Genomic DNA, 27,781 nt, shown 5'->3' on the forward strand with positions numbered 1-27,781 from the left:
TCCAACATTCAGCGTAGAACATAGTCACGATGGCTAGTAGCCACTGGCACTTATATCCTCCAGAAATGTGTTTAATCCTCTTTCAAAGCCATCCAAGTTGGTAGCCATCACTACAACTTGGGGGGGGGGACATTTACTTATCTCCATAAGTAAAAGAATTAGAAAGTTTTAAAATCTGAAATATTAAAATAAAGGAAGCAGACTGGGTTATGCCAGTGGCATAGTATGTTGTTCCCACTCATGCACAGCGTGGGGGTGGAAATGTACCCTTGTTCCAGGGGAGAGGTGTGCACTGCCTAAATTTAAAAAGCGGAGGGGGAGAAACCTTGCATTATGGGGCTGTGTAAGAGTAGGGATCCCAGATAGACTTCGGTACGTTTACTTTTTCTAATCGGCTTCATGGGACACCAAGCTTCTAAAGGAGTAAAAATAAAGATTTCGGAGAGGGTAGGATACTCTCAAATAAATTAGGGTTGTATTTAACTCACTCAGACAAGAGCTGTTGAAATTAATGGAATTAAGCTAATCAAAAACATTGATTTTAATGTGTCTACTCTGCGTATAAGTTGGATACAACTGATACTCTTGAGGGGAGAGTTCTATATTTCCTGCAGTAGGAGTGGAGCAATTGTGCATTAATAGTGGAAAAAATTGCCTGCATGAAAAGCCCCCAAATAAACAAGAGCTCTATTTTTAATAGCTTTCACTTTATGATATATTCTGTATATTGCTTTTTTCAACCTGAGAACAATAAAGAAAAAGTAACATGGAGTATCAGTAGAAAACTGACCATGTCGAAGAGCAGCTGATGCCTGCAATAAAGTTTGATAAATATCCTATTTATTTACAATTCTACAGACTCTCCCACTTAGGTTTTGTGCTTCTTTTTTGTCCTTTATTGAATTAAGGGCATCTGACTATAAACAAGGTTACGGTTACTTAATGATTCACTTTCTCCAGTTCTGTTTCATCACGTAGCTCGTGATTTTAGGGGTTTCTCCATGCCTCATATCAAGAAAATTATTCGGCTTTAAAAATATCAGCTTTCAGGAATTTCTGAATATTAAGCCTCAGTCAAACTCTGGAAAGCCCTTGTTTTCCGAAATACCCTGAAAACATAGGAAAACTGCACCTAAATTAATTGTAGCAACTTTCTAAATAAAGAATTTTATCAATCAATCAGCCAGTCAATATTATTTTATTTTAATATGATAGTTTACTTATCAATCAATTATCAGTCAATATTATTGGTGGGGGAAGCTAATCTAAGTTGAACATTTATATGAGCATGGCTGGTTTTTACAATTAAATGGAAATCCTAGTATGGGAACAGTGAATTACCTTCTTTTTTACTCAAGCTTCTATCCTTTCCTCCATCACACAAGTCATCCAAAACCATCTGAATTGGTACCACTAAATATCAGGGGTGCTACCCCCATGTCATTCAGGACCTGGGTGGGTAACCCTTGAAGAAACCCACACTAAGTGAACTAATGACACTTCCATGGTTGAGCTCTCCTTGGAAAATGTTGCACTCCCAGCTTTTTGATAATTATGAATAGTTTTCTGAAACACTGTGGCAAGCACAAAGCCTTTTATATACTGGTTTAACTATGGTAAATTCTGAGAGATACTAGATTAGATTATCCTTGAAATGCCTTCCAGTCCCAAGAGGCTCCAGGGTCTCAAATGTGTCAGAAATGAAATAGTCAGTTCTTTGGAGCTTTCTGTTTGAACTGCTCAAAATGGATGAACTCAATAATCAAAGGTAGTACAAATATTAATAAAGACATGAGACAATGTGAAGGGAGTGTTGCTGCTGAATTACATAGTAGAGGAATCACTGCCTCACTGACCACATGCACAGAAACTAATTGTGAGGACCGAAAGAACTACATTTCTAAGAACTCAATGTTGAATCCCTTAGTCAGGAAAAATTCCCATTAAACTTTAGTGAGAGAAAGATTTAGTTCCCTATCAGCAGCTACTGAGATTTGCTACATGAGCAGAATTGTTCCTCACTGGTAATTTTGGGAGAAGTTCTCTGCGAGTTGTCAGCCATTCACTGAATGCTGAAGTTCCCTTCAGCTGCATGACACCATTATTTCCACTGGTATTTCAAGCAGTTTCAAATCCAATGTCTGAAACTTGACACCCATACCAAGCCTAAACACATCTGGTTGATTCGAGGCCACAAATAGCTCTGGAATGTCTTTGACACCTTCCATAACTGCCATACTTAAAAGCTTCATTCCAAAATAGAGCTGACCCCCCCCCCAAAAAAAAAGCTTGTCAGCCTGATAGGACTGGGGAAAACCTAGAAATGTATGATGCGATGTATGACGCAATAATAGCAAACCAAGCAAATGAACGCAGCATCTTTTACACAAACAGGGATTTCTAAGTATACCATCTTTGAAGACAAAAAAGATTTTTTTTTAAAAAGCCCACACTGAAGATGGCATAGCCCCATGAGAATATTTAAAGTATAAGTTTCATAACTGCACCAGCTTATGCAGGCGAGCGTGTCACTTGTCACTGGTGATGTCATGAACACCAACCAACTGATTCTTGGGAATGGCTCTGGGGTATGGTGTGAAGACACACAGGGTGACCACTTTGTTGAAGCTAAGCAGGTCTGGGTCTGGTTAGTTTCTGGATGGGCAAGCACCTGGGAACCACCCTGGGGTCCATGAGAGAAGAAAGGTGGCATAGAAATGCACAAAGCCAAACTAAAATTACACTAAGTGGTGCCTTTAAAAAAAGAAGACACACCTCTTTACCTTTATATTATCTGTTTTGTGATTGCTTTTTTGCAATTGCTGGTTTTTATAACTGCTTTTGAATGTTGTGCTTTAAATGGTTGTAACCTGCCTTCAGACTTTAGGGTGAAGAGCAGGTAATTACACTAACTAAAATAATAATTCTGCTTCTTCAGCATGCCTGATGTTTACATACTGGGCATTATGTAGTCACAGGGGCCGCCGTGCCTTATGTCTTAACACAAACCGCACAACCTAAGTATATTGTGGTTTTTGGTACATAGAGCGCATCATTTTGGCCTGCACACAGTCTGGGAGTCTGCCTGTGCATGCTCTCCTATGCAGACAAGGGTGGACTTTCAGTGGGCAGGGAGAATGGCATTGGCAGGCATAATCACAACCCTTTCCCATGATTCCCCCATGCATGTCTGCACAGGGGTTCAAACTACTGGTAGGACTGGTAGGACTAGAAAAATCCCAGCCTATGCTGTTTCCAGCAGCATAAATTCATGCCAAGGCAGGCTTTGGCATTCCAACACAAACCACCCCTAAACGTGGACTCATGGCAGAAGGCCAAAACCCAAGTCTGGGCTAAATCCAGTCTGTGCTGGTCGTTTCACATGCCTGGCTCAGCCACTGCAGCAAGCCGGCTCAGGCACTGGCTTTCTCCCCCAACTGCTATGAGCTGAGATTAATAATAAGAATAGATAGCACAGCATGGAACTGGGAGAAGGGAGATCATGAGAAGGAAAACACAAGCCATATTGTAAACTGCAGGGCAAAGTCTACATCCAAATGGGGTTTTTTTGTATTAAAAAACTGGTCTTAAAGTCGCACTTCAATAGCTGGCAAAACTCAAAAGTGCCCACTTCTGAGCCATAGGTGGACAAAGTCATTTGAGTAGGAAACAAAGAATGTGGCATTGCTTGCATAATTTAGCTGTGGTGTTTTGCAAATGTGCATGGCAGTTACCAGGATTGCTCAGTGATCCAGGACATACTTAGGTGCAAGAGGGAGACTCGGTGTGCAAGTATACATGAAGGGAGTTGGAATGCTATCATATCCCTGGAATATACTCTTTCTCCAGTATTTTGGTAACAATAAGCATTCCAAACACTTCACAGGTATTCACAAGAATTACAACACCCCTGTAAGGTTGGCACTTATGACCCCCATGCTGCAGATGTGGGATTGAGAATTGAGATTTACAAGTAGTGACTTGCCAGCAGCCAGCTGATGTGTTTGGGGCTGAGGTATAGTTTGAACTTGCCCCCAGTCATTATGCAGTTTTATTATTGAGTTGCAGAACCCTAGCTGTATATGAGGTCCTTTTGGGGAAGAGCAAACAGATACTGGGCTCCTGTTGCTGTCAATGTAATGCAATGGGGTTTTTTAAGCTATATTCAATCTTTGTGTTTGTTTTCTTTTAAAAAAGTAAAATTTGTTTAAATATCTGTAAACTGCAATTTGGACCAAATCTGAGCCACTTAAAACATAGACTTTTAAAACATTTTTGTTTCCTTTTTTAAGTTGTTAGCCACCTTGGGCAGGGTGGGTATTGTGACTGAAACACAGGGTTAAGATTAACTTTGAATTTAATTAAATCAAAACTTGATTCCTTGCACTGTGGTCTACTTTCAAATGGCAAGTGTCCCAGTTCACCTCAAATGTTTCAGTCAGTATCTGTTGCTTGGCAATGCAGTTAAGAGTGATTCTTTGAAAGCCACTGATGCACTCAGATCAAAGTTGCAGGTAACTTGTTTGATTCCCTCTTCTTGTTTTTGATTTGCTAAACAGCAAGGCTGAAGAAGAGTTCTAATGTTATTTCAGCTGCTCCTCATAAACTTTGTTAAAGGTATGGCACTACTATCACACGATCAGGGAGCTCACATGAAGCAGATAGTCCCAAATCTCTATTCCATGTGAACTTTATGCCAGCTGCACTCATCTTCTGGGAAAGCACAATGCACGATTATCTCAGTTTTGTTGAAAAGGCAGCTGAGAATCCCTGAGCATGTGATAAGAACAGTGACTTTTATCCACATAAAAGTCATAACATGAGCAGGAAAATCAGTCATGTTAACTGACCTCAGGTGGACTCCCTCAGATGAAAGAGAGAGAAAAGGGGGGGGGGGAGGGAAACCATGTCACATTTTAGAGGAAAATAAGGGGTTGTATTCAAGCGGTTGGGTTCCTCTGCTCATGAGAGATTTGTTTTCCTCCACTGAGGCTTCTGTTAATGGAAAGGAGAAGGAAGGCAGTTTTCATAAATTCCTCCCTTTATCCTGCAGCCCCCACCCCCTGTGCCACCTTCAGTGCTGCTGTGGTCCCCCAACTTTCTTGAGCAGATGGGGGGATTAGTTAACAGCCACCTTCTTCCCCTTCTACTTACAAAAAACCCAACTCCACAGGTTTAGAAATCCTTCCACAAGCAAAGGGACACCATTGGATACCACCCCCACCCCTAATACTATAATAAACTATAGGAAAACACTCCTAATTACTTTGCAAGCATATGGTGGTAAATGCCAGATGACTAGATGCTAGAGAACAGGATCTGACAAGGCAAAGAATAAAGAATGCCTCCAATGGCAACTGTGTTCATAACAGAAAGGGAATCAGACAAGAACTGAAAAATATCTCAGAAAGTATGGGATTCCTTTGCTCTCAAGACAATTATTCAGGCATAGTTTGATCAGGTCAGTGATGTGATAATAGCCACAGAAAGATGGCATTGCAAAGGTCATCCATGTCATTCTCTCCTGTACCTGAAATACAGCTTCTTGCAAAGCCCTCCCTTGACATCCATATACAGCCTCTGCTTGAAAACAGATAAAACAGAGCAGGGTGTTTTGCTTTATTACTGAAATGACTTAAACATACAAAGCTATAGATTGTGATATTATTTTAGTGTTTTTTTAAAAAAATGATTGAACCCCCTATGAAGGTAGATAGATAAGTTCTTCAAAAGTTTAGTGCCTGGTCCCTTTACTTTTCTTCGTGAACGAGCCACAAAGAGATTTAGAGCCCAGTCCTAACCCCCAGATCAGCACTACTGGAGAGAATTCGGATTAGCTGGAAGTGTCCCTGCACTGGGCTCACTGCTGGGTGGAGGGGAAAGGGCTTTGCCACAGAAACCCCCACTGTGCCCATCAGGACAGCAGGCAGTTGAGAAGCTTCTGTTCTGGGGTGAGGGCAGAGAAGGGCTGGACAGGAATCTGCTGGAGCCTAGTTGAGAAGCTTCTGTTCTGGGGTGAGGGCAGAGAAGGGCTGGACAGGAATCTGCTGGAGCCTAAGTCAATCCATTTGCAGGAGACCTGCCCAATGTGGGCTCCTGGGCTGTGCCAGTCTAGAGCTGGTGCAACAAAAAATAAAAATAAAAATAAATCCTCCTCCACCTACTGAGCTGGCTAGCAGGAGCTGGCAGGGCTGCGGATGGAGCAGAGGATATCGGTGCTCTGCGCCCCTCTGGCCCCTCTTCCGATTGCTCTGTTATTTGTTGTTTATTTGTTTTTTTCTTATATTTCAAACCAGCATGTATTCTTTAATGGCAAAAAAATGCATGCTCAGTTTTGGGTTCAATTTGCTGTTTAGCCTCTAAATTTGTCCCAGCCTTATGAAGTGATTCTGTGCTTTTATCTCCCTGCATCTCCCCCTCCCCCTTTTTAGGCCACTGAATAGAATCCAGCCCTGATCTCATTGGCTGATTTGACAATTCCGTCTCATTGATGGAGAGATGCCTTTGAAATGACCCTGGGTGAGATTAACATGTGAAATTATTTATGAGTTATGTAAGACAACTTAAACGATGATTAAAATACATACATGGTTCTTCACTACAAGTATATAGCAACGTCACATAGTCTACAACAGAGCAAAGCTTTAAATTGTCCTGATGTTTTCGTCAGGAGGCCTGGTATTGATTCTGTTAACAAATCTTCCTATTCTCCTTCTTTATCCCCTTGCTAAAACTCATTATTTGATAGAGTAAAGGTTGTTTCATTGTTGTATTACGATCGGAAAAGCACCAATGGGGGTGATATATAAATACAATTAATTATTATTATATGTTTAAAGATATCTTACACAAATATTTGTGTGTGTGTGTGTATTTGCACTGCGCTTTTATCCCACATCCTGACTCTCTTAGGGTTTGCAATGAAAAATAATTATATCTAATCATTTTATACACACCCACACACCCAAAGGTTTACAATTTCATTGCTACATATAAAAAACATGTAACAGCCCAAAGATACAGGCTTTTTGGGCTTAGATATGGGCAAACCATGTGTTTTGAAAAGCGATAAATTTCATTATTCCAGTGATATAACAGTAAGTAGGTTTGGGGACTGAGGAGTGTGTTTGAAAAGAAATTCCAGACTTGGAAGGTACATAAGGAATCATCTGGCAGCGGTTTGATTTTTTAAAGGCAGCTGATTGAAGCCACTTAGGGGTTTGGATGTTAGAAGTAGTCCCGGTGGAGCTGGATTAATGGGCAGAGTGTAGTGAGGCGGTCAAAGGTGCGTTATAAATGCAATTTGGCGTAATTGCAAATACCACACTTGCTCTGTTGTTACAAAGAAGAAAGACTTCCATTTCTAGTGCAAATTTCATGAGCTTTGAATTTACTCCAAGAAACTGCATATTATTTAAGTATAAAAAGTAATCCTCGTATCTGAGTCTAGTGATAGAAAATTATCTATAAACAGCATGTAATTTTTTTATGAATCAAGCTCTAAATAAGGAAAACTTGTGAGCTAGGAATTCAGAAGAGCAGCAAAAGAGGGCTGATTTGCTGCTAAAGCTCGAGAACAATATTTAGTTTACCGAATCAATCTGGAAACAAAAGTAGTGCTTGCCTCAGCATAAAAGCTACAAAAATTATATATAAAAAGAAGTCTTAATAAAACATGCAGTTGGAAAGAAAAGAAGAATTAAAGGGAGGACGCCACCATGAAAGCTCTCGTCGTTTCTTGTGAATGATGAAATGGAGCATATCATTAACCAAGGTAACAAGGCCACAGGACTCCTAGGCATGCCTATGAAAATATTAATTTGTCCAATATGCAAAAAATTCCTGCATATCTTTACTGTGGGGTGTGGGTGTGAATTTGTGCCAAAGGAATTTGCTGTGGAAAACTAAAAATGAAATGTCCATTGGGTGTTGGGAACTCCACACATAGGAATCTTTTGTCACCACTAGTTTTTTTTTAAGTGGAGAATGAATGGTCACTCCATGCAACCAACTTGCTGTCACCATGCTTCCTCCTCTTTCTCAACCCCTTCCTTAACCGTCTTCTGAGCACAGCTGCCTAGCTTAACTCACAGAGTTGATATAAGGACAACTGTTTAGAAAGATGGTGGGAGAAAGAGTTTGGGGGAAAGTTTGTAGCAGTCGGAGGACCAAGACTGCTATGAACTTTCCCCCAAACCCTTTCTCCCGCCATCTTTCTAAGGAGATTGTCCGTATATCAACTCTGTGAGTTAAGCTAGGCTAAAAAAAAAAAGGGAAAAAAAGAGATTAATAAATGACTGGTCCAAGCCACCCAGTGAGCTTTATGGCAAAGCAGAGATTGGAACCCAGATCCAGCACCAAATCCTACAGTCCAAACCCAATATTATATCCACATCGCCACACTGGTTCATGCTATACGGTTTAGTCACTCCACGTTCTCATATGGCAACAAGGAATCAATTCAGGAGATCAAACAAGGAGTCATTGTAAGCTGCTGGTTGCTTAAATTTCCAATTTTAGGTTGCTGGCATCCAACGTGTTACTAATCTGGGTAGCAGAGTTAATAAAAATATTTTAGTCTAGTAACTTTCAAATAATTATTTGAAAGACAGTGTTTTACATCTAAGCACTTCTGTTTGGCCTCTAAGGGTTAATATTCAGTGATAGGCTGTAGGAGATTTAAGCAGTCTCCTGGTCACTACCAATGGCCCACTACCAATGGCCCTTATCAAACGCAACTCTTCGAGAATTAAAATCTCTTGCCCTGACAGAAATCAGAATTAACTACCAAACCTAACTTCTGCTTCGTTTTCCCCAGTGGTGGTCATCCAACAGGTAGCATAAGGACTTTGAAATGCTGCTGGCCTTTCAATAATTTTTCCTAGCTCATTTGGCCACATACTACTGATACTACTGGAATAAGACTATGACAGAATGGGCTTTTTTGCAGGAAGCATCTCAGATGGTTGGATACAGTACACAGGGCTTAGATTTTCTGTTATAGTATATCTAACATGTGCATTCCAAACTCCTTTTAAGAATGACAAGAACAGCAGCAGCAGCAACATGGCTTCACTTTTCTAAAGTAGTGTAATCCAAGTCACAAAACTTGTGCCAAAAAAGTGGGCTTGAGACCTCAGTGTAGTCAGGAACCAAGGAGAGGTAAATCACTTTAAAATCACAGGGGAATATGAAGAGCACAGGTAAATAGAAGTGTATGGCATGAGCTAGTCAACTGGGCCACTGCATAAGTATTAGCTTCACTGCATTGTGTGAAAGCTGTATATGATATAACTGGTTATAAGGCGACAGCATCAGACCATTCCAGAACAGCTGACCTACAAAGAAGAAGAAAAGTGTGGACTGCATCTTCAGACAGATCAACACTTTGGCTTATAAATCTATGCCCATTATTTGTGCTACTCTAGAAAGACAGGATAAGCACTAACTGTCCCCAAAAAGATGAGGAAGGGATAATGATTCAGGCACTGAAAGCAAAGGTTAATTGCAGTTCAGAGAGTCTTGCCCCGAACACAGAGTGAAATTTCTCATATATATTAATAGACGAGACAGCCATTCCATCGCTCTGGCTTTTTCCATAACTTTATCAGTTTAATTTGCAATTCACTTAACATTTACAAAAGAGGCCAAAGAAGAAGAAGGAAAAGAAAAAGGCAAATGGCCTTTACATTTTCTTGAAGTAAACTTTAGCTGCGTAAATATGCAAGACAGGTAGTGGAATAAGAAGGGCAGGCTTGTGTTAGTTTGCAAGTGTTCCCCCTTAACTTACCACTACTGTGCTGCTGTTCCACCAAATTAGATTAAGGTCACAATACTATAAACACTTGCCTAAGGGTAGGTCCCATTTAATTCAGCTGAACTGAGTAGACATGCATAGGATTGCATTCGTAATCTGATTAAATGACATTTTACTACTCTGACTAAAGTTAGGATAAAACTATACATTATCCTGATGTTTCCTGCTATATGAAGACTGCTTTTGCTGAAGTTCACAAAGCAAACATGTGTCAGAGATGAAGGAAACTTAAATCCAAATCTCTTAACTCCAGGACTAGGCAGTTCTATTGTGGGAGCGATTCTTCTCTTCAAACACTTTTATTTGTGCTAAAACTTGAGGCAGAATCTCACAGAGATATAAAATAGATAATGGTCAGGAGGAAAGGGGTATTACAGCATTTCACATAAAGTCTTCCTTGCTTGTTTAAAATCAAAGCATATTATCTGCTTTTTTTTGCAAATCAAGGTGCCTGGCTTGTCAAATTTCCAGCCTTTCAATTGTCAGCCTATGACTGTGGAGCTTATGGACCACCGACTTTACGGTATTCAACCATATGTCCAGATCCCAGTATATGAGAAGGCCAGCTCTAACATAAGAGGTTTACGGTAGTAGTGTAGCAAACCATAATATTTGCAGATGGCTGCAATAAAATCATTCAGGAGAGGAAAGGTGCAGGGATGTAAAGCCTGCAAAGCTTCCCCCCCTCTTCAACCAACCAAACAATTGCATCTGAGTAATGCAACGTAAGGAATACGCACACCAATGAACCAAACAAGCTGGTGGTCCAAAATGCCACTTTATTTCCCCGTACCCCTATTCCCATGAGTATTTTAACTTCCTTTTTATTTTCTGCATAGGATTTGGCTTAAAGAGGCAAGGAAAGAGTACTAATGTTGTGGAAGACCTTTTATTCCTCAGTTTCAAAAGACTCAAGTGAAAGATTTTGTGCCTTTTAAAAGACACAGAAATCAAACGGGAGTAAACAGCGTTGTTTTAATACAAGGTGTTTTGGATCTCTCTTCATTATTCTTGTTTAGGCTTAGTTAGGATTCTGAACTAGGCAATATTGAAAGATACAATAAACCACGGGTACAGTTAGGCCAACTCCACAATTTATGTGGCAACGATTATTCTCCATCAGTTAACTAGTGTTACAGTGCATGTCCCTCATACATGCTTTCCATGTTGGCAGACAATTTTATTATTATTATTTATTGAATTTATATAGTGCCCTAATACCCGGGGGGGGGGGGGTCTCAGTGTTGTTATTACATATAAACAAACAAAGAAACAAAATACAAGGGTAGAGCCACCCTTTGCCTCATTCCCCACACCACACCCCAAGTGTTAGGACATTGTCAGTTCAAAACACAGGTGACCAGGCTGTGACAAATTATGTGCCCTTTTCATGATTCTGTCCTGTTTGGTGACTGACTGCTAATCAGCCGTTTGTCATACACACTTGCCTCTGTTGGTAAAAGTGTGCATGGCAATTAGGGATGGAGGATTTAATCCATTGGGTAAGTGATGCAGGAAAGACCAGAAGCACCTGCCACTCATGAAGCAGGCTGCCCTGTATTCTGGAGTGTATTCACTATTACAAAGTGAAGGACTGTTAAGGGAAGAGTTTTTAAAGGATATGAAAAATTTACACACACACACACACACACACACACACACACACACTTAAACTTTGTTTATAAATTTGACGTGAAAGCAAATTTCCCAGATTTTGTAATGAATGTGATTTATAAATGCATAAAAAGCAAAGAGCATGCTGGAAGGCATAAAAGAAGATCTATTGAAATTTACCATTTAGTCTGCTTATTAAATAGAGGTGATTGATTCCCATTCCTACTATCCTTGTCACAGATCCAAGACTAGGAAAACAATTAAGAGATGAACTATTGTTAGGAACCATCTTACTGTTTGGGTTCATGCACATGTGTGTGAGCTAGACATGTGTACTGGAAGAGAAGACAACAAATACTTAAAAAGGGTATTTGTGTTAAATTACCTATATAGAAAATGAGCTAGAGCTTGACTAGATGTGATTTTCCTAAAAGGAGATTCAAGTTTCAGTCCTTTTCAGGTACTTTTTTAGCCTAAACTACTAATCTCTGGATAATTCTCCATGTCTAATATAAATTGCTTTTAATTTTTGTACTCTATAAGGTAAGATGGGGCTCACTGAACTGTTTCTTCTTCTTTTATATAAAAAAAGCAGGGCCCTTAAGTTCTTGTCTTTCTGCTTACAGGCAGAAGTCCCCCGGACCAGTTCCCACATCATCAGACTCTGCAGAGTCGGAGCTTTGATCTTCAGGGGTTCTTCCCTTCAGCTCAGTAAGTGAGTGCCTTTCGATCTACCTTGCCAGTCCAAGGCGGTGCACCAGGAAAGAGGCCAGAAGGCAAAAAGATGCCCACCTGCACACCAGAGTGTTGGCTCTTTAAGGAGTGTAGCTTTCAAAGAAGAGGATTGAGCCTAAGCCTCCCTCCAGTGTTTGTTGCAAGATGTGAATGCCCTGTGGGCCCCTTGGAAGACTCCACCACCTGGGCACAATTTTGAAGGCAGATAACCTTTTATTCTAAGAGGTTAATAATGCCCTCATCACTTTTTACAATGCGAAGAGCACTCTAAACTAAATGCAGATTTTAAGGTCTGCTTCGCGCAATATAGCCATCACAAGAATGCCATTTGAAACTGGCTTTGTGCAGCAACTACTCTGTTAAGGCAGTTTCGGGGTCAAAGTGCAAGTAGATAAATAGGTACCACTCTGGTGGGAAGGTAAACAGTGTTTCCGTGCGCTGCTCTGGTTTGCCAGAAGCGGCTTAGTCATGCTGGCTACATGACCCGGAAGCTGTGCGGCCAATAAAGCGAGATGAGCACCGCAACCCCAGAGTCGGCCACGACTGGACCTAATGGTCAGGGATCCCTTTACCTTCTACCTTAATTGCAGCCACACTATGAAGAACAGACCTGAAGAAGAACTGTAGGAGATAAGCTACCTCTCTTACAGTACACTATCATCTGACTGATAAAAGGATAACTTGCTAAGCGTGCAAGGAAGGTGTAGATAAGCTTCAGGCATTTCCAGACCAAAAATTCTGTGACGATGCTCCACTTCACTGTACAGATCATCAGTATGTACGGTATATACCGTACATACTGTACAAACTCAGGTTCACTCTTGGTTCAACTGGACTAGCACTTTCATGTGTATTAATTCTCATATATACATATTTAGAGAGGCAGCCCAAAAGGTAAGCTTTAATGTATTTTTATCAGGCCTTTAAATAGCAATATAGGTGTTTAATCACAGGTGCAAGAGATTTAGCTATTGTTAGTACCCCACCCCCTTATAGATGTTTATGGGCAGACTGTTTAACACGGGGTTTCCCAAACTTGGACTCCAGCTGTTTTTGGACTACAACTCCCATCAACCTTTGCTAGCAGGACCAGTGGTCAGGGATGAAAGGAATTCTACAAACAAAAGAGTACAAATTCAACATGTGAAGAAGTGGGGGGGGGGGGAGTCATACTGAACTAAACAAAGCACACAATTTCTTCCTTGTTGAATGCCTTAAGCATATGTTGCATCTTATGTTGCACAAGTGTACTCATTAAATATTATGAAAAGTACCACATGCAAGAAAGCTTGTCTTTACACGCCATAGCCATTCGTACCTGTGTGCTCATATTTGTGTCGCAGAAGGGAACTGCTTTTCTGGAATGTCTTGTCACATAAGTCACATGCGTACATGCCACTTTCTGTCTTCTTGATCTTCTTTCGGGACAGGCAGGAGTCGGAGTCTGTCATGTCATCAAGACCTGACATGTAATCCGGAGTTCCATCAAGCAATTCTCCCTGTGATGCAACCAAATGGTTTATGTAAAACATGTTTCCTTCCCTTGTTCTGTGATGTTATACAATATCCTGCGTTCCTATAGTATGTTAGTTACTATATTTAGTTTCATCCGTAACCAGGTAAGCACCCTGAGTTACAATAAGCAGCCTCATTGGCTCACACTCAACTTTTTATCCCATTAAGTCTTACGTGAGTAGTGCAAAACACATATGTCCAGAGCTGGCACCCAACAGAGTATGTTTAGGATGCCACGTGGAGTCTGAAAAATCATCTGATGACACGGGGCTGCCACAAAAACATATTCTCTCAATATCTCCTATAACATCTGTGGTGTCTTAATGTTGTTTGTTTTCTGCTGTCTCTGCACATCCCTGGCTGATGGGCTTGGGGAAGTGCGCAACATGGCGATGTCACAACATGGGGATAAATAATCATTACAAGGAGACATGGTGTCTTCATTGTGGCAGATGCATTTGTACCTGCTGCCCTGTATCACTAAAAATATAGTTTCAGTCTCAATTGGCATGGGCACCCAAAGCATAACAGAAAAGGCAGAAGCTGGCAAAATTGTGACTGCATAAGCAATCTGAACCCTTTTACAGGCTATCATGTGCTCAGTCTCTCCCTATGCTGAGGGAGGGTATGAACTAATAGTGTGTAGTACTGATGGCTGCTCCTGAAATGCTGTTATGAAATGCTATATCTATGCAATGGAAGAGAACAGATGGCCAAATGGCCACTTATACCATTACCAAGTCAGGGAACATGACAACAACCAGAGTCAGCTCCACATAGTTCTTTGTGATTTCATCCCTGTGGAAAGCACTGGTGTGATCAGAATATGATGTAACCACTTTCCACAGGACCACAGATGCCAGCGTGTTTTGATGGAACTCCTGCTCACATTGCTTAATTTGTTCAAGTCATATCCAAATTTGTGCCAGCTTTCAGTTCCAGGAGGTCATAGTTGTCCTGCATGACCGAACCCATCACCCCAAAATTAAGGCTGCAATCCTATACATACTTACCTGGGAGTAAGTCTCATTGAACTCAATGGGACTTAATTCCTCAGCAGGCATGCACAAGATTGCACCACATAAGCACTCTTGGACATAACTGTGAGGGGCACAGGAAGTGCGAGTGCCGCATTCTTCCATTTCATAATTCCCTCACCTTCACTTCTCAGAGATACACAAGCAAATTCAAGGATTCATGTTTTCTGAGGACAATGAGAGTGGAGGATATGGACATTCTGTTTTGAATGATACAGAGATGCAAGAAAACAGCACATGTATTTCCTATCGTCCCCATATCCATAGCTGCTGTAAAATGTAGGGCATATCACTTAATAAACAAAAAACATGCTATGGATGTGTGCACTCTGGCCTACAGCTTATCATGTGGAATCTGGCTAACAACATGGACAAGGTTGTACACAGAATTTGAAAGGAAGGCTTCGGTGACAAGATAGCAAGCAACTTTTGCTTTATAAATATTCTGAGGTTAAGTACTTTGACGTATAAGCATTTCGAGGTTAAAACAGCAGTATCTGAAGCTGCTCTAACATCTATTCAACTTTTAGGATAATTCTGCAAAGTAACTGGAAGTTACAGAATGTCATAGTGTGTCGCAAACCTAAAATAAATGTGCAAACACAGCTTTATCTTTGTGTAAAATCCTGTATAGAGAACTTATTAACAAATAGCTCCACATACTCTGTAGGGTTGAAACTTGTATTTCTCGAACAGGCTCCCTCCTCCAATAGCCCTTCACACCATAAGCCACTTGGGAACAAGAGCAATATGAAACTAGTATGTGTGTCTACTGCTCAAGGAAAAGAAAGCAAGCTTATGGTAGTTTTTAGGGTTGTAGTCTTTGCAGAATTTGTAGCTTGCAGTGCACTTCTGTGCATGTTTTATTGGAAATAAGCCTTGCTGAGTTCAATAGGACTTACTTCTTGGTCAGTATGCTTAAAATTCCAAAGTGCATTGTGTTCATAATAATAGGAGGTTGTAAAACAAAAACAAAACCCAAAAATAACACACACACAGTCACAAACCACTAGGTACAAACAACAATGACAGAGCTTTTCTTTCAAGATACCAGACTATAAGTGTTAGAAAGGCTTCAAAATGAAGTTTATACTTAGGCACAAAATATTATTATGCAATCCACTGAAATGTATGTCTCCCCTCTAAAGGCCTTGAGCTATATTTTTATATTTAATTTTGTAATTTGAAATAGGGAATATTAATAACACTTTTTATCAATGCTGTATCTATGTTAAAACAGCCTTCAGCATTAAGCAGTAATGAATGTGGATCAGTAAATTATTAAATTTCTTGATATTTATTTTGTCTTGATCCAAAGAGAGTGCAAACTTGCATGATAACGTACATTTCCATTTGCTATCAGACAGTTCAGTTTCTTAGACTAGGTTTTTACTAATTAATATTAGAGAAGATTAAATAGGCTTAAATACGTTTACAAAGAGGGCAGATGTACTGTAAATTGGAATAGTGGAACAGCTGTTATGGAGGTACCGTGCTATTTATGCTCCTATTGTGCAGAGAGGGATTACTGCCTGTAACATTAAACCATACCTGATTTTCACATTTGAAAATATAGAACATTTACTAGTTGGTAAAATTACTAATGGAACCTAATAGGTCATATGGGAATGTCCACAGATGTTTTAAAAAATCAACTATAATCAGTTAATCGCTGTCTGACAAACTGTAGATGTATTATATATACACAATTCCTACACACTACGCATGTTTCCTGTGGATAAAATCCTTTGCTATATTTAAGTGGACAGATGTCAATTTTTATTTTTTTATTTTTTTCTTGTAGTTGGGAGAGTTCCTAAAAGTTTGAACTCACCTACATTGGGCCATAGCTCAAAACACATGCCTTTAATGCAGAAGCTTCCAAGTTCAATCCCCGGCAACTCCAGTTTTTTAAAATAAGGATCTGGTAGCAGATGATGGGTAAAACCTCTGCCTAAAACCCTGGAAAGCCACCAACATTTAGAGTAAACCTTAATGGGCTCGGTGGGCCGATGGTTTGACTTAGTATAAGGCAGCTTCATAGGTCCACATCAGCCCAAAAGTGGACTGAGAGAACCTTTTATGAAGATAAAAACCATCAGACACTATATTTTTAGAGTCTTCTCAACAATAGTCCAAGGGATGGGCTGGAGAATGGATCGGTGAGGAAAATGGAACAGGTGAGATGAAAACAAGTCTGGCTTGGGGATCTTCATAATCCTTTTTATAGCTTTGTAAAGATTAGTTGGAACATATTATAAACAGCTTATGGCTGCATTATCATTTCCATGTGATTTCTGAGAATCTCTTAGGGTTACAGTGGCAAGGAAACTACCTAAACCACAGTGTGCCAGTGCCAAAGAAGCCACAGGCTGGGGGACTCTCCCAGCGCTTCATGTATCTCATCGGTACTTATGCTAGGATGGTCATGAATATGAATTGTATCAACAGCCTTTTCTTTAAGAGTACTAACCTTAACCTTTCTCAGGGTAAAGCAGAAGCATTTTCCCCTTGCATGGGGACTGCAGCTGATCGTATTCGCTTAGAGGTGAATGGATGATGCTGACCCCTTGAAACTCATTTTATATTATTATGGGCAGGTAATGTAACGGTAATGGGCAGGAAATGTTCAACTGCAGTTGAACATTCCAAGTTTGTCCACCTTGGCCATGTTTACATAGTTTCATTTCCTCACGTCTCCTTTTAAAAATACAAATGGAATGTTTGAGCTGATTTACCCTTAGAATGTTTTACGTCATGAAACAGTACATGGGAATGATGTATACAACTGTAACCTTCTGAAATAAGCAAGATATTTACCTGAAAACCTTGCTTCCGCTGGTACTTTCGCCTTTGCTGCATGTCAGCAAACGTAGCTGCTCCAGTTGGATAAGTATAGGCCATATGTGGTAGGAAGCTCATTTGATCTATTCCTGGGTATGGTCGTAGCCCAGGAATACTGGTCTGAACTGGTGGCATAAAAGTGGCTGGGGGAAATGCGCTCTGTGGCGGAAGTGTGGTGTACAAAGGTTTGGCACTAAAAGGGCTCATACCAAATAATGGATTAGTGCTTTTATCCAAACTATTTGAATTAGAAAATTCTTTCTTGATAAAAGTCAAGTTCAGGGGCTCATCTGAGGTTTCAGATGACGAAGAAACACTGTTGTGGTCTACGTTTACACTATTGGATTTTGTTTTGTTCTTTGTGGCTATAATACTTTTGGGTTCCTTCATTTGTTTTGGTAATGACAAGTCCAAAGGCTCAGCCTGAAGCTCCTCAGAGGAGAAACTGTTTGGAGTGTAAGAACTACTATGGGAGTTTTTAGAAGATGTAGAAGAAAGATTTAATGGAGAAGGAGTATTGCTCCTGGAGTGGTCCAATTTATCAACTGGTTTAATATTGGTAAAGTGAGTAGGTTTCGTTAGCCTGAGAGGGGTATCACAGTTAGTAACGCTATTATGAAGTTCAGCTATAGACGGTGATGTTATAGAGTCCACAGGCTTTATAGGGGATCTGGCTGACAAAGAGTCTTTAGTGGGAGTGTTGTTGGTGGCAGCCAGCACCACCTTGGCACTGTTCCTTTCCAGCGATGGTGACCTGGAAGTTGAGTACTGGTAGACTTTTCTTTGTTCGAACCATTCCTTCACAAATTCCTGAGGAAGGCCAACGGCAATGGAAATTTTCAGTAGTTCATCAGAGGTGGGTTCCATATTCATAGCAAAATATGCTTTAAGTACAGACATATGGTCCTTGTATGGATTGATGGGGCTAGTCATTCCTTTCTCAGAAAGTACTGATGACAGGAGGAGAGCTTGCTTATCGACAAACACTCCTGGTTTGCTAGGAGCCATGTTTTCATGAGGTTGGAGGACTGCCTTGATTTCTTCGTTCATCTTACACAGGTAACGTTCATGCTGATGAAGGGGAATGGGACCAGGAAAGCTTTCTTTACAGAACTGGCATGAAAATGGAGTAGGTATATTATGGTTGTCTATCATTTTGTCTTCAGTTACCAGATCTATTAGGGTGCGTAGCTTTTCTTTCTTAATGTTATTGAGCTGCCTCCTCGAGTCTGTAGTTAAACTCTGGAGACAAGCTTTGGCTTCATTGACCTTTTCTAATGTGTAGTCAATAATACTTTTAGTGGCACCATTATGACTGACTACTGGAAGACCCACAGGTGGAATACCAGGAGAAGTAACGCCTTGTTCCTCAGGTTGAGAACATGGGTCCTTCATGTGGTAACCTTTCAGCTTGGAGATTTCTTCAGCGCTGCAGTCCATTTTCTGCCTGGAAACAGTGTTGTCCACAATCTGTAGGACTTTCTGCACCTCACTTAAATTGCTGCCTATTGCTGGGAATCCAAGTAAAGATGCATCCATCCCTACCCCTAAGTGCTGCATTGGACTTTGCGTGGAAGTATGAACTCCTATTGGGCTGGTTGCACCAAGTCTGCCATTCATGAAAGGATTAGCACCAGTGAACCCATGGGTTGCCATCAGAACTTTATATTCATTGAAATCTAGTGGTTCCGTTTTGATTTTCAGTAAGCCTGATTGCTCAGACATACTAGGTGGTTTTCCATTCTCCAGCTTGTTTCTCAGTTGTGTAATGGCTGAATTAGTAGGTGAAGAAGATACAGAATTAGGAGAAGAACCCGTCTTGATATTGTTTCTCATTCGACCATTTACAGAGATTAAGCCAATGCATTTCTTGCTGCTGATGTGTGAACTATACGAGCCAGAATGGGAGAAACGCTTCTTGCAGTTTGGACACTCATAGGGCTTTTCACCTGCAATTAATTTTTAAAAAATTAATTTTTAATAACTCACAAATAGACCAGTTCTTTAGACCATTTACTGTGTCTGCACATTTCACTCCTTTCACTTTGCTGCATTTTTCTCCTTCCTTCCAAGTTATGCTTAGGCTTTTGTGACTGGAAACAATTCAAACTAGTCAATCTACAATTAGCTGCATGCAAGATTCCTTCTCATTCTGTGATGCTCCCTAGCTTTTACTGATGGCTCGCGTTTTGTTGAAAGCTATAGATGTCTTTACAAGGGAAACAGGGAGTGTACTGTACTGTACTATGTAAAGGAATACAGCTGAAAACTTACATGTAATGCACAGGGTTTGCAATATCTAAATTCAGATAGCAGAAGGATTTTGCCACGGCTTTTAATAAGGACCCAGGCAACATGCAGTTACAACAGTAGCATAATTTTGTGTGAATCGGTTGGCATAGTAAATGGGGGACAAATATGACCCAGTTCACATTTGAATGCAAATTTAATGCAAATATACACTATCCAAAACAATATGTTGAACAGAAACACAGCAACATTAAAATTTGCACTTCTCCAAATTTTGCAATGCAGTTCTCTAGCAAAGCAATGTGTACAAAAAGGCATATGGAAAGTGTGCGTAAAAATGCATATATTGGTGGAAATAACAAATACATTGTTTATGGGGGAATTACTGTAAAAAATGTGTACACTGAGAGAAATTCACACTAAAATGGTGGTGAATTTTCATCAGAACTTTTTTTAAAAAATTAAGTTTTAGAATAAATTATGGAAGTTCACTCATACTTGCTTATTAGCTTTTAATGGTTTAGTTCTAGAGGATCTACGTGGATAATGGCCAGAGAACAGGAGACATGTATTTCTGGAAAGGGCATTGAAGCACACCGGTCTTGCTTCAGGCTCCCCATAGGTATCTGGTTGGTCACTGTGAGAACAGGATCCTGGACTAGGTGGGCAATTGGTCTGATCCAGCAGGGCTGTTCTTATGTTTTTTATTCCTCCTCTACTCTCATTTCCAGCCTAAAGCAGTGCTTCAACCACTTTCTGAATCTGTGTACATATGTTTTTAGGTTTTACCCTAAGGCGGGGGCAGATAATTTTAACTAAGGTTTTGGCATCTGTGAATGAATTTTGGGCTCATGTGCTCCCATTCCCCCTGCTTCTGCTCTCTTGACTCCTGTTAAGGCTCTGTTTCCCTTCCTCTGTCCATAGCACAGTTAGCCATGATTGTCCAAATCAGGCAAGTTATGGTTTGTGCAAACCATACTTTGCCTCCAAAGCAGAATGGAAAACCATGGTTTGAACTGAGTTTCTGATTTAGGTTTGGCGAGCTTTCCCCATTCAGGTGACATGACAAAATATTGTTTACAATTGAACCAGGGAATGGGGAAAAATAAAAAATGAAGGTTAGGAGGAGGGAGTGTGCGAACCCATTGCTGTCTCTTCGTCATTTCTTGCTACTTTGGAATGAGTCTACTTGAGTTCAGTAGCCACTAGTCTTTGAAGGATGTGAACTCTCCCCTCTCCTGTGATGGATAACCCTTGAGTCATGATCTGGATTGGCTACACAAAATATAAAGGCAGTTTTCCCACTCTGTCTCATGCTTGAATCTACCCCCAAATTCCTGGGCTTGTATTAATTAATTAACTTCTCAAATGGAACAAGACATCCCCCTCTCGTTCTTCCACATGTGCCCCCTGCCACCCCCAAATTTGCTCCAGGGGGGCTGGGGGAACTCACAGAACAGATTTAGTGGGTGAATGTGAAAGAGGAGGAGAGAAGAGCTGATGTACATAAGCCCAAAGTTCACCGCAGCTAGTTATGATAGTGGGAAACTGTGGTTTGCTATTACAGCTGAGTTGAGCATTAAACATATTAAACTTCAGTTGGAGCATTAAACATAAGCTTAAATCCCTTCAGCTCAAATCAATGGAGTTTAGAAGTGCTTAACTTTGAGATTGTACCCAAGGTTTGCAAATGCTGATCTACTAAACAAAAAACAAAGTTCACTGCGAGATTTTACATGCCTGCAGATTAGACAGCTTAAACATTAGAATTATTATATATAAGCAGAATATACTTTTTTTAAAAAACTTATGAAGTGTCTATAATTACAGAAACATATTGAGACTATTTTTTAGCTTTAAAATACTACTTTTTTAGTCTTTGGTATATTTGTCTTTGTTTCTGATTTGCCTTCGAATTTATTTGAATAAATCAAAGTCTTTGAATACTTGACCAGCATTAACAGCTTTACTCACAATGTCTGCATCAAAGGGTGAAGACTTTTAGTTGGAGGAGAACTCTAAATATTATTATTCAAATATTGACAAGTTCCAGATATAAGGCAAAGTGTTGCCCTATTTTCTCGCTGTCATGTGTAACTGAATGACTTAATGCACTCAGCAGAGGCTATTTATTTCAACGAAGGGGATTGAATTAGGAACACAAAATTATATTTTTAATTGATGTGATAGCCGATGCAGGCCAGAAGGGCAGGGTATAAATATTGTAAATGGATATATAAAGTGGCTTGTGTGTTCAGATTGGATGTGGACAACACAACTTCGAGGTCAGACAGGCCACTTCACACATTATGTGGCAACAATCTCATGTTGGCTATTAAGTGCATCTTTATTGGGAAGCTGTGGCCAATCTGAGATCTCTGGCAAAGATACCTGAATGTTTTGTTGCTTGTTGTGACATCCAGCTGTGATGGTATAGATGTCCACTCACACAACTGGGGAGGCAGGGAGTTAGAGGAAGAGGAAGTTTTGTTGCACAAACTTAATTCTGCTCACCTACACTGGATTTTGCCGAATGTTTTACAGGTACTTAAAAGTACAGTGTATGAAGAAGCTATGAAGGTCACCAAGTGTGATGCCATGTCACTATCTCTCAGCTCAACTTATCATGCAGGGTGCTTGGGAGGCTAAACCAGATGTCAGCAAACTTTTTCAGCAGGGGGCCGTTCCACTGTCCCTCAGACCTTGTGGGGGGCCAGACTACATTTTGGGGTAAAAATGAATGAATTCCTATGCCCCACAAATAACCCAGAGATGCATTTTAAAGGACACATTCTACTCATGTAAAAACACACTATTCCCAGACCGTCCATGGGCCAGAACTCCTTGGAGGAAGGATGAGATGCAAGTGTGATAAAATAATATGAATGAGACAGCCATTCCAAGTAAGCAAGCTTAATTTGTTTATTGCTGCTGGATTGTGGGTGTTGGTCTTGTTCATGTTTAAGGTTCCTTGCTTTTGTTTTTTTGGGGCAAGTGTATCACAAATAAGAAAACTTAAGAGCCAAATGGCAAGGAATTCCTAGAAGTCCTCTGAGTAGAAATAGCTCCAGGAAAGCAATTTAGAACTTAATTAATTAATCAGGTAATACATTCTGCTATTTGGAAAATCTTCTATGGAAACTTGTGGTGCTGGTTTCTTATTTGTTTCTGAATAGCATGAAAAATGAGGATGAGTCAGAAATCATTTACAAAGTATCTTGGCGGCTCTAAACAAAATGGTGAAGATACTAAGCTTTTTTTGAAAAAAAAAAACACCCAAAAACTCGGCTAATTAAACAAAATGCAAATGAGAACCCTGGCACCTCAGCTACTCACCACTGTGGATTCGCAGGTGTTCCTTCAGATGGTGCTTGTATTTGAAGGCCTTGCCACACTCTGTGCACTTGAACTTACGATTGCCTGCTCCTTGGGTCAGCATTTGGTGCTGGGAGAGTAAAGACACCAGCATGAATTTTATGCAAATAGATATCTGTATATGTAGAGGTATGAATTTGTCTCTCTGTGTGTGCGTATTACCAGCATGAATTTTATATACAAATATATCAATATCTATATCTGTGTATATCTATGTGTGTGTGTGTGTGCGCGTGCATGTGTGTGTAGAAAGAGAGAGAGAGAGAGAGGTTTCCTTTTAAGAAAAAAATTAATTAAAGCAGTTTTGTATTTATCTGTCAGCCTAAAAGATCTGCATGCACATTTATTTGCCTCATCAGTGCTGCCATAAAAATCAAAATGTTGGCAGTAAACCTGAAGGAAATCTGAATTCACTTCGAGCATTTGCTTTGGAATTATTTCTTAAGTCTTTCATTGGCAGCACAATATATTAAGGCATGCAGTGCTGCAAGGAATGGATTTGTTAATTTTTTTAAGAAATTGAGGCTTTTAATATTCTTAGCTGATCATATTGTTAATTCGCAACTTGCAGCGTTTATTTTTTAAAAAAATATATATTTGCAGTGCTTCTGAACCCCTTAGCATTGTGATGATAAGCAAGCTTTGTTTTATCAAATGCAAGAGGCGGTCACTGCTGGGAGGGAAAATCCTGATCAGAGAATTAAACTGGTTCTCCCCCCCCCCTCTCCTTCAGAGCAATGCTAAGGAGCAGGGGCAAAAACAAGAAGGAAAAGTTGGCAGAAAGGACGAGTTAAAAAGCAGCATAAAGATAGGATCAAACACAGCTGACCTTTCTGAACAAGTGAGAAAAGTGCTGTGACTTTGAATTCTGATTTTAAAAAGGGGGAAGAAAAAAAAGCTGCAGTCATCTAGTCTGGATGTTCAAGGTAGGAGGTCAGCCTCCCCTCCCCCCCCCACTCCCCCTTTTCTCCCAAGCAGCAATGACACAAAAGCCTATTGCAGAAAAGACAGCACAGAAACGGTATGACAACTGCTAGGGTGTGCTGAATCTTCCCACATTCCTAGTGAGACAGATGGTGTTACATGGGACACAGGGAGGGTTGTTCAAACAGCAGCAACCTTCAAAGATCAAGCAGAGCCCAGCCCGCGGAGCGCCATTGAGGGACCAGTGCTCATATGTTGCTGAGTTGCATAAACAAACAGCAACAGCTGCTTTGTCTCCCCCCACAGCCCTCAGAGGACTACTATAAACTTTAGTTGTGCCACTGTTAATATGATACAATCATTTTAATTTACTAATTGTAAATGCCATGAGCAAATGAGGGGACTTTTCAACACCAAAGCTACCATTCGTAATGCGCCAGCACAATCACACTCTTGCATGTGAAATTTAAGGCAGTTATTCTGGATAAATATCCAGCCACACGCCCCCCCCTACCCTCCCAGTAGTGTTTTGATAGTCAAAAGCAATAGGGAAGGAGAGGAAAAGCCACTCTTGCCTCCCATTTTGTCAGGAAGGGGGGAAAGTTACAGATTAACAACTCGCTTTGCTCTTTAAAATGAAATGTTATGATAAATCCTGTCAGAATTGTATTTTATCGATTACAGAGATCAAGTGAGAAACAGTGAACTAATTACCAAACTGCTTGATTAGAAGGTGAGCATGATACACGTTTGTTTAATTAAGCACGTCTTTTATTGAAAAAAATGCCTGTCATGATAAATCTAAATCAGTATGACTTCTCATTCTTTAGAATAAAAACTATTGGTATCATTTTCATAGTAATGGGATGGAATGCAGTTTAAGATCTGCCATTTGGATTTCAATTGCAACACGTCATTATAGAAGTTTTAAGCAGGAATTCAAAAGACACATTCAATTTGATTAAATCCAATGCATCAAGGAATCATTTTGATTTACAGGAGATTTGCTGCTGGGATGTGTAGATTTCAGGAATAGTGTATTCCTAAAGTGATCACATGTTATTAGAACAGCCATAAAGCACACAGATACACACAACAAGATTAACTAAAAAATATGAACCTATTCGTATGAACTGCATGAAAAACAGATACAGGGCTCCATAAAAAGTAACGAATGACAGAAAATAAGACTAGCAGATTCCTGAGATGTCTTTGAGATCCTATGTGGGGGGAAATGCAGTGCAAAACTAGGTGAAAAATGGAGATAAAATTGCTGAGATGTTTAATAATGTATAATTAAAATGCCACAATTTCATTCACATTTTGAGGAACATAAAAAAATGAAACTAAAGTCAAGTTAAAGTGCAAATAAAATTTCTAAATTAGAAATTAACACACTCATTCGATCGTGAACATAAGACTATTAAATCATATTAGAAGAGACCATCAAAAAATCATTTAGGCCTCAATTAAAGCTATTACCATTAAAAGATCTGCATCTTCAAAATGCCATGAAAAATTAATAATGATTGCCAATCAAAGCAATATCATTTCTCTAAGGGGTTATTATAGAAAGAAATCACTTAAAACAAGCCCCCCCACCTGATCTGTCCCTGGCTTGTGCGTCACCATATGCCGCTCGAGCTGGGTGCGGTAAGCGAATGTGTAGTTGCAAAGAGGGCAAGGGAAGTTCTCTTCATTCTTCTCATGGCGGTACTTGATGTGCTCCTTCAGTGATGTCAAGCGCTTGTAGCCCCGGTCACAGTAGGGGCAGGTCAGCAGTTGGGCAAAAGCATCTGGAGTTCCAGGTGGCAGGTCTGTAGCCCAAGAGACGTGAGAGAAAGAAGCAGGCCAAAAGGTCAGTAAATCAATGGCAGTTAATGGGCTTATTGCCCAGGATGGATTGACAAGAATCACTGCAATCTGCCTACAGTGGAATATCCGTGATATCTACCTTGCTTGCAAAACCACATCAATCACTTTTTACACGCTCAGGGCAAACTTGTATGAATCATAAGAAAATTAATTCCAAACTTTCGTCTGGCTTATTGTGAGACTACAATAGCTTGTGGGGGGGGGGGAGAGGATGGGGCTGAAAATGTTGGGGTTTTTTTGTTTGTTTTTTGCTCTGATTTATTGATGCTGTGCACTTAATTACTAGTCTGTTGTCTCCAAACACAACACCATCTAGTTCCATCTTCACGGATGCTTTTTCAATTACTTATTAAGGACTTAACAGTATCAGTTAGTAATCCTCAATTTGTCCTGTAAAAAAATTCAGTCATTCCCAAACTAAAATTAGAGCAAGGACGCTGCTCCTTTAAAAACATAACCCTTAATTGTCCCTGCTATTTATTTCACCTACAGAAGAGTCTCAATTTGCTGACTGAAAAAGCAATCACAATATGCTGAAATTACAGTCCCATCTTTGCTCATGAAATTCCATGCTTCTGCAGCTGTTCTTCAATTTTAAGGTAAACACCCAGGCATGTAGTGCATTTATAATTGCAACAGCTGCAAGAGGTCAGAAGAGTGGCTAAAAATGAATTCCATCCTCACCATTTTCTTCTTGCCCATTGGCCTCTGGAGTGCCAAGACGAGACAGTTCCTCGGGGGCTTCCGGGTAAATAATGGCTGTATCACTGCGTTGTAGGTACTCCGCTATACTGACTGAGTGTCCATCTCCTTCATCCACTTTCCTCTTAGCAAAATATTCCTCAAAGTCCGACGTGCAATTTGCATTCTTAACTATAATAGAAAAGGGATGGGGGGGGGGAGAGAGAAATAGTTTTGTGGAGGATTTATATGTTTGTCTACACAGTGGTATTGAAGATGGTGTACATGTACTTTATGAGCCTAATCCTGTGGCTACCCATACTTCCACCTAGCTCATTTCTCCTGCGCATAAAATCACTGGCTGGTAATTTTGTAAGAGAATACATTTGGCAAAGTCACTGATGACACCATTCATTAATGAAAGATGGCAGAAGCCAATGCATGTGCCCTCCTCCTTTCCTCATAAAAAAGGGAGGGGTGCAATATTGTATGCTGTCTGTGCACAGAATCTGAAAAAGCAACATTTTAGACTTTTCGTGCATTTTGGAATTCTGGTGTAATTCAATGATATCGTACAAAAACGATTCCTGAAATAAATTGCAACCGGTGGGAGCAATTCTAATCTCTGTCCTTTGGTACTCTGAGACCACAGTCTTATATTGTTATCTGAACTTCATGATAGGTGGACTAAGGAATTAGCCTGCTTTTGGATCTCCTCAAACCCTATGGTTTGGATTTGGAGGTTACAAATCCTTATTATATATCAGGAGATTGCTATAGATCATCTGCCAAACCTTCTGTGCTTTGGTCTCTGAGACTACTGTCTGACACCATTTCATGGATACAGAAATATTTTTTTCCCCCAGTGCTGGTTATTGGGCATTGGGATAAGGAAGACCATAAGAATAACAGGGGGTGGGGAGTATGATAAGCAAGCTTGCATATAGGCTAATGGACATCTTTCTGATCAGGAAACTAGAATTCTGAACTGGTCAGGATTCTAGCCCAATGTCTTTTCTCTGAAATACATAACATTCTTGGAGAAGCAACATCCTCTCCCCCAACCACTTCAAAAAGGAACCATTGTTACTCAAATAATGTGATGTTGGAATGA

General features: G+C 40.1%; 1 protein-coding gene across 2 annotated transcripts in view; it reads right to left on the minus strand.

The window, feature by feature from the left end:
* The window catches only part of ZEB2 (zinc finger E-box binding homeobox 2), a 46,087-nt gene that overhangs the window by 2,484 nt on the left and 15,822 nt on the right, over positions 1 to 27,781 (minus strand). Inside the window, exons 3-7 of one of the 2 annotated variants that reach the window (XM_077935859.1) lie at positions 26,671 to 26,859; positions 25,714 to 25,928; positions 23,149 to 23,257; positions 17,539 to 19,511; positions 13,485 to 13,665 (exon numbers count right to left, since the gene is read on the minus strand). In XM_077935859.1, the coding sequence (XP_077791985.1) occupies positions 13,485 to 13,665; positions 17,539 to 19,511; positions 23,149 to 23,257; positions 25,714 to 25,928; positions 26,671 to 26,859 (2,667 nt within the window). The remainder of the gene's footprint in view (positions 1 to 13,484; positions 13,666 to 17,538; positions 19,512 to 23,148; positions 23,258 to 25,713; positions 25,929 to 26,670; positions 26,860 to 27,781) is intronic. The other variant, XM_077935865.1, reaches the window with a different exon arrangement.

The sequence above is a fragment of the Podarcis muralis genome, chromosome 1, assembly GCF_964188315.1.
Source record: "Podarcis muralis chromosome 1, rPodMur119.hap1.1, whole genome shotgun sequence".
Lineage (NCBI taxonomy): Eukaryota > Metazoa > Chordata > Lepidosauria > Squamata > Lacertidae > Podarcis > Podarcis muralis.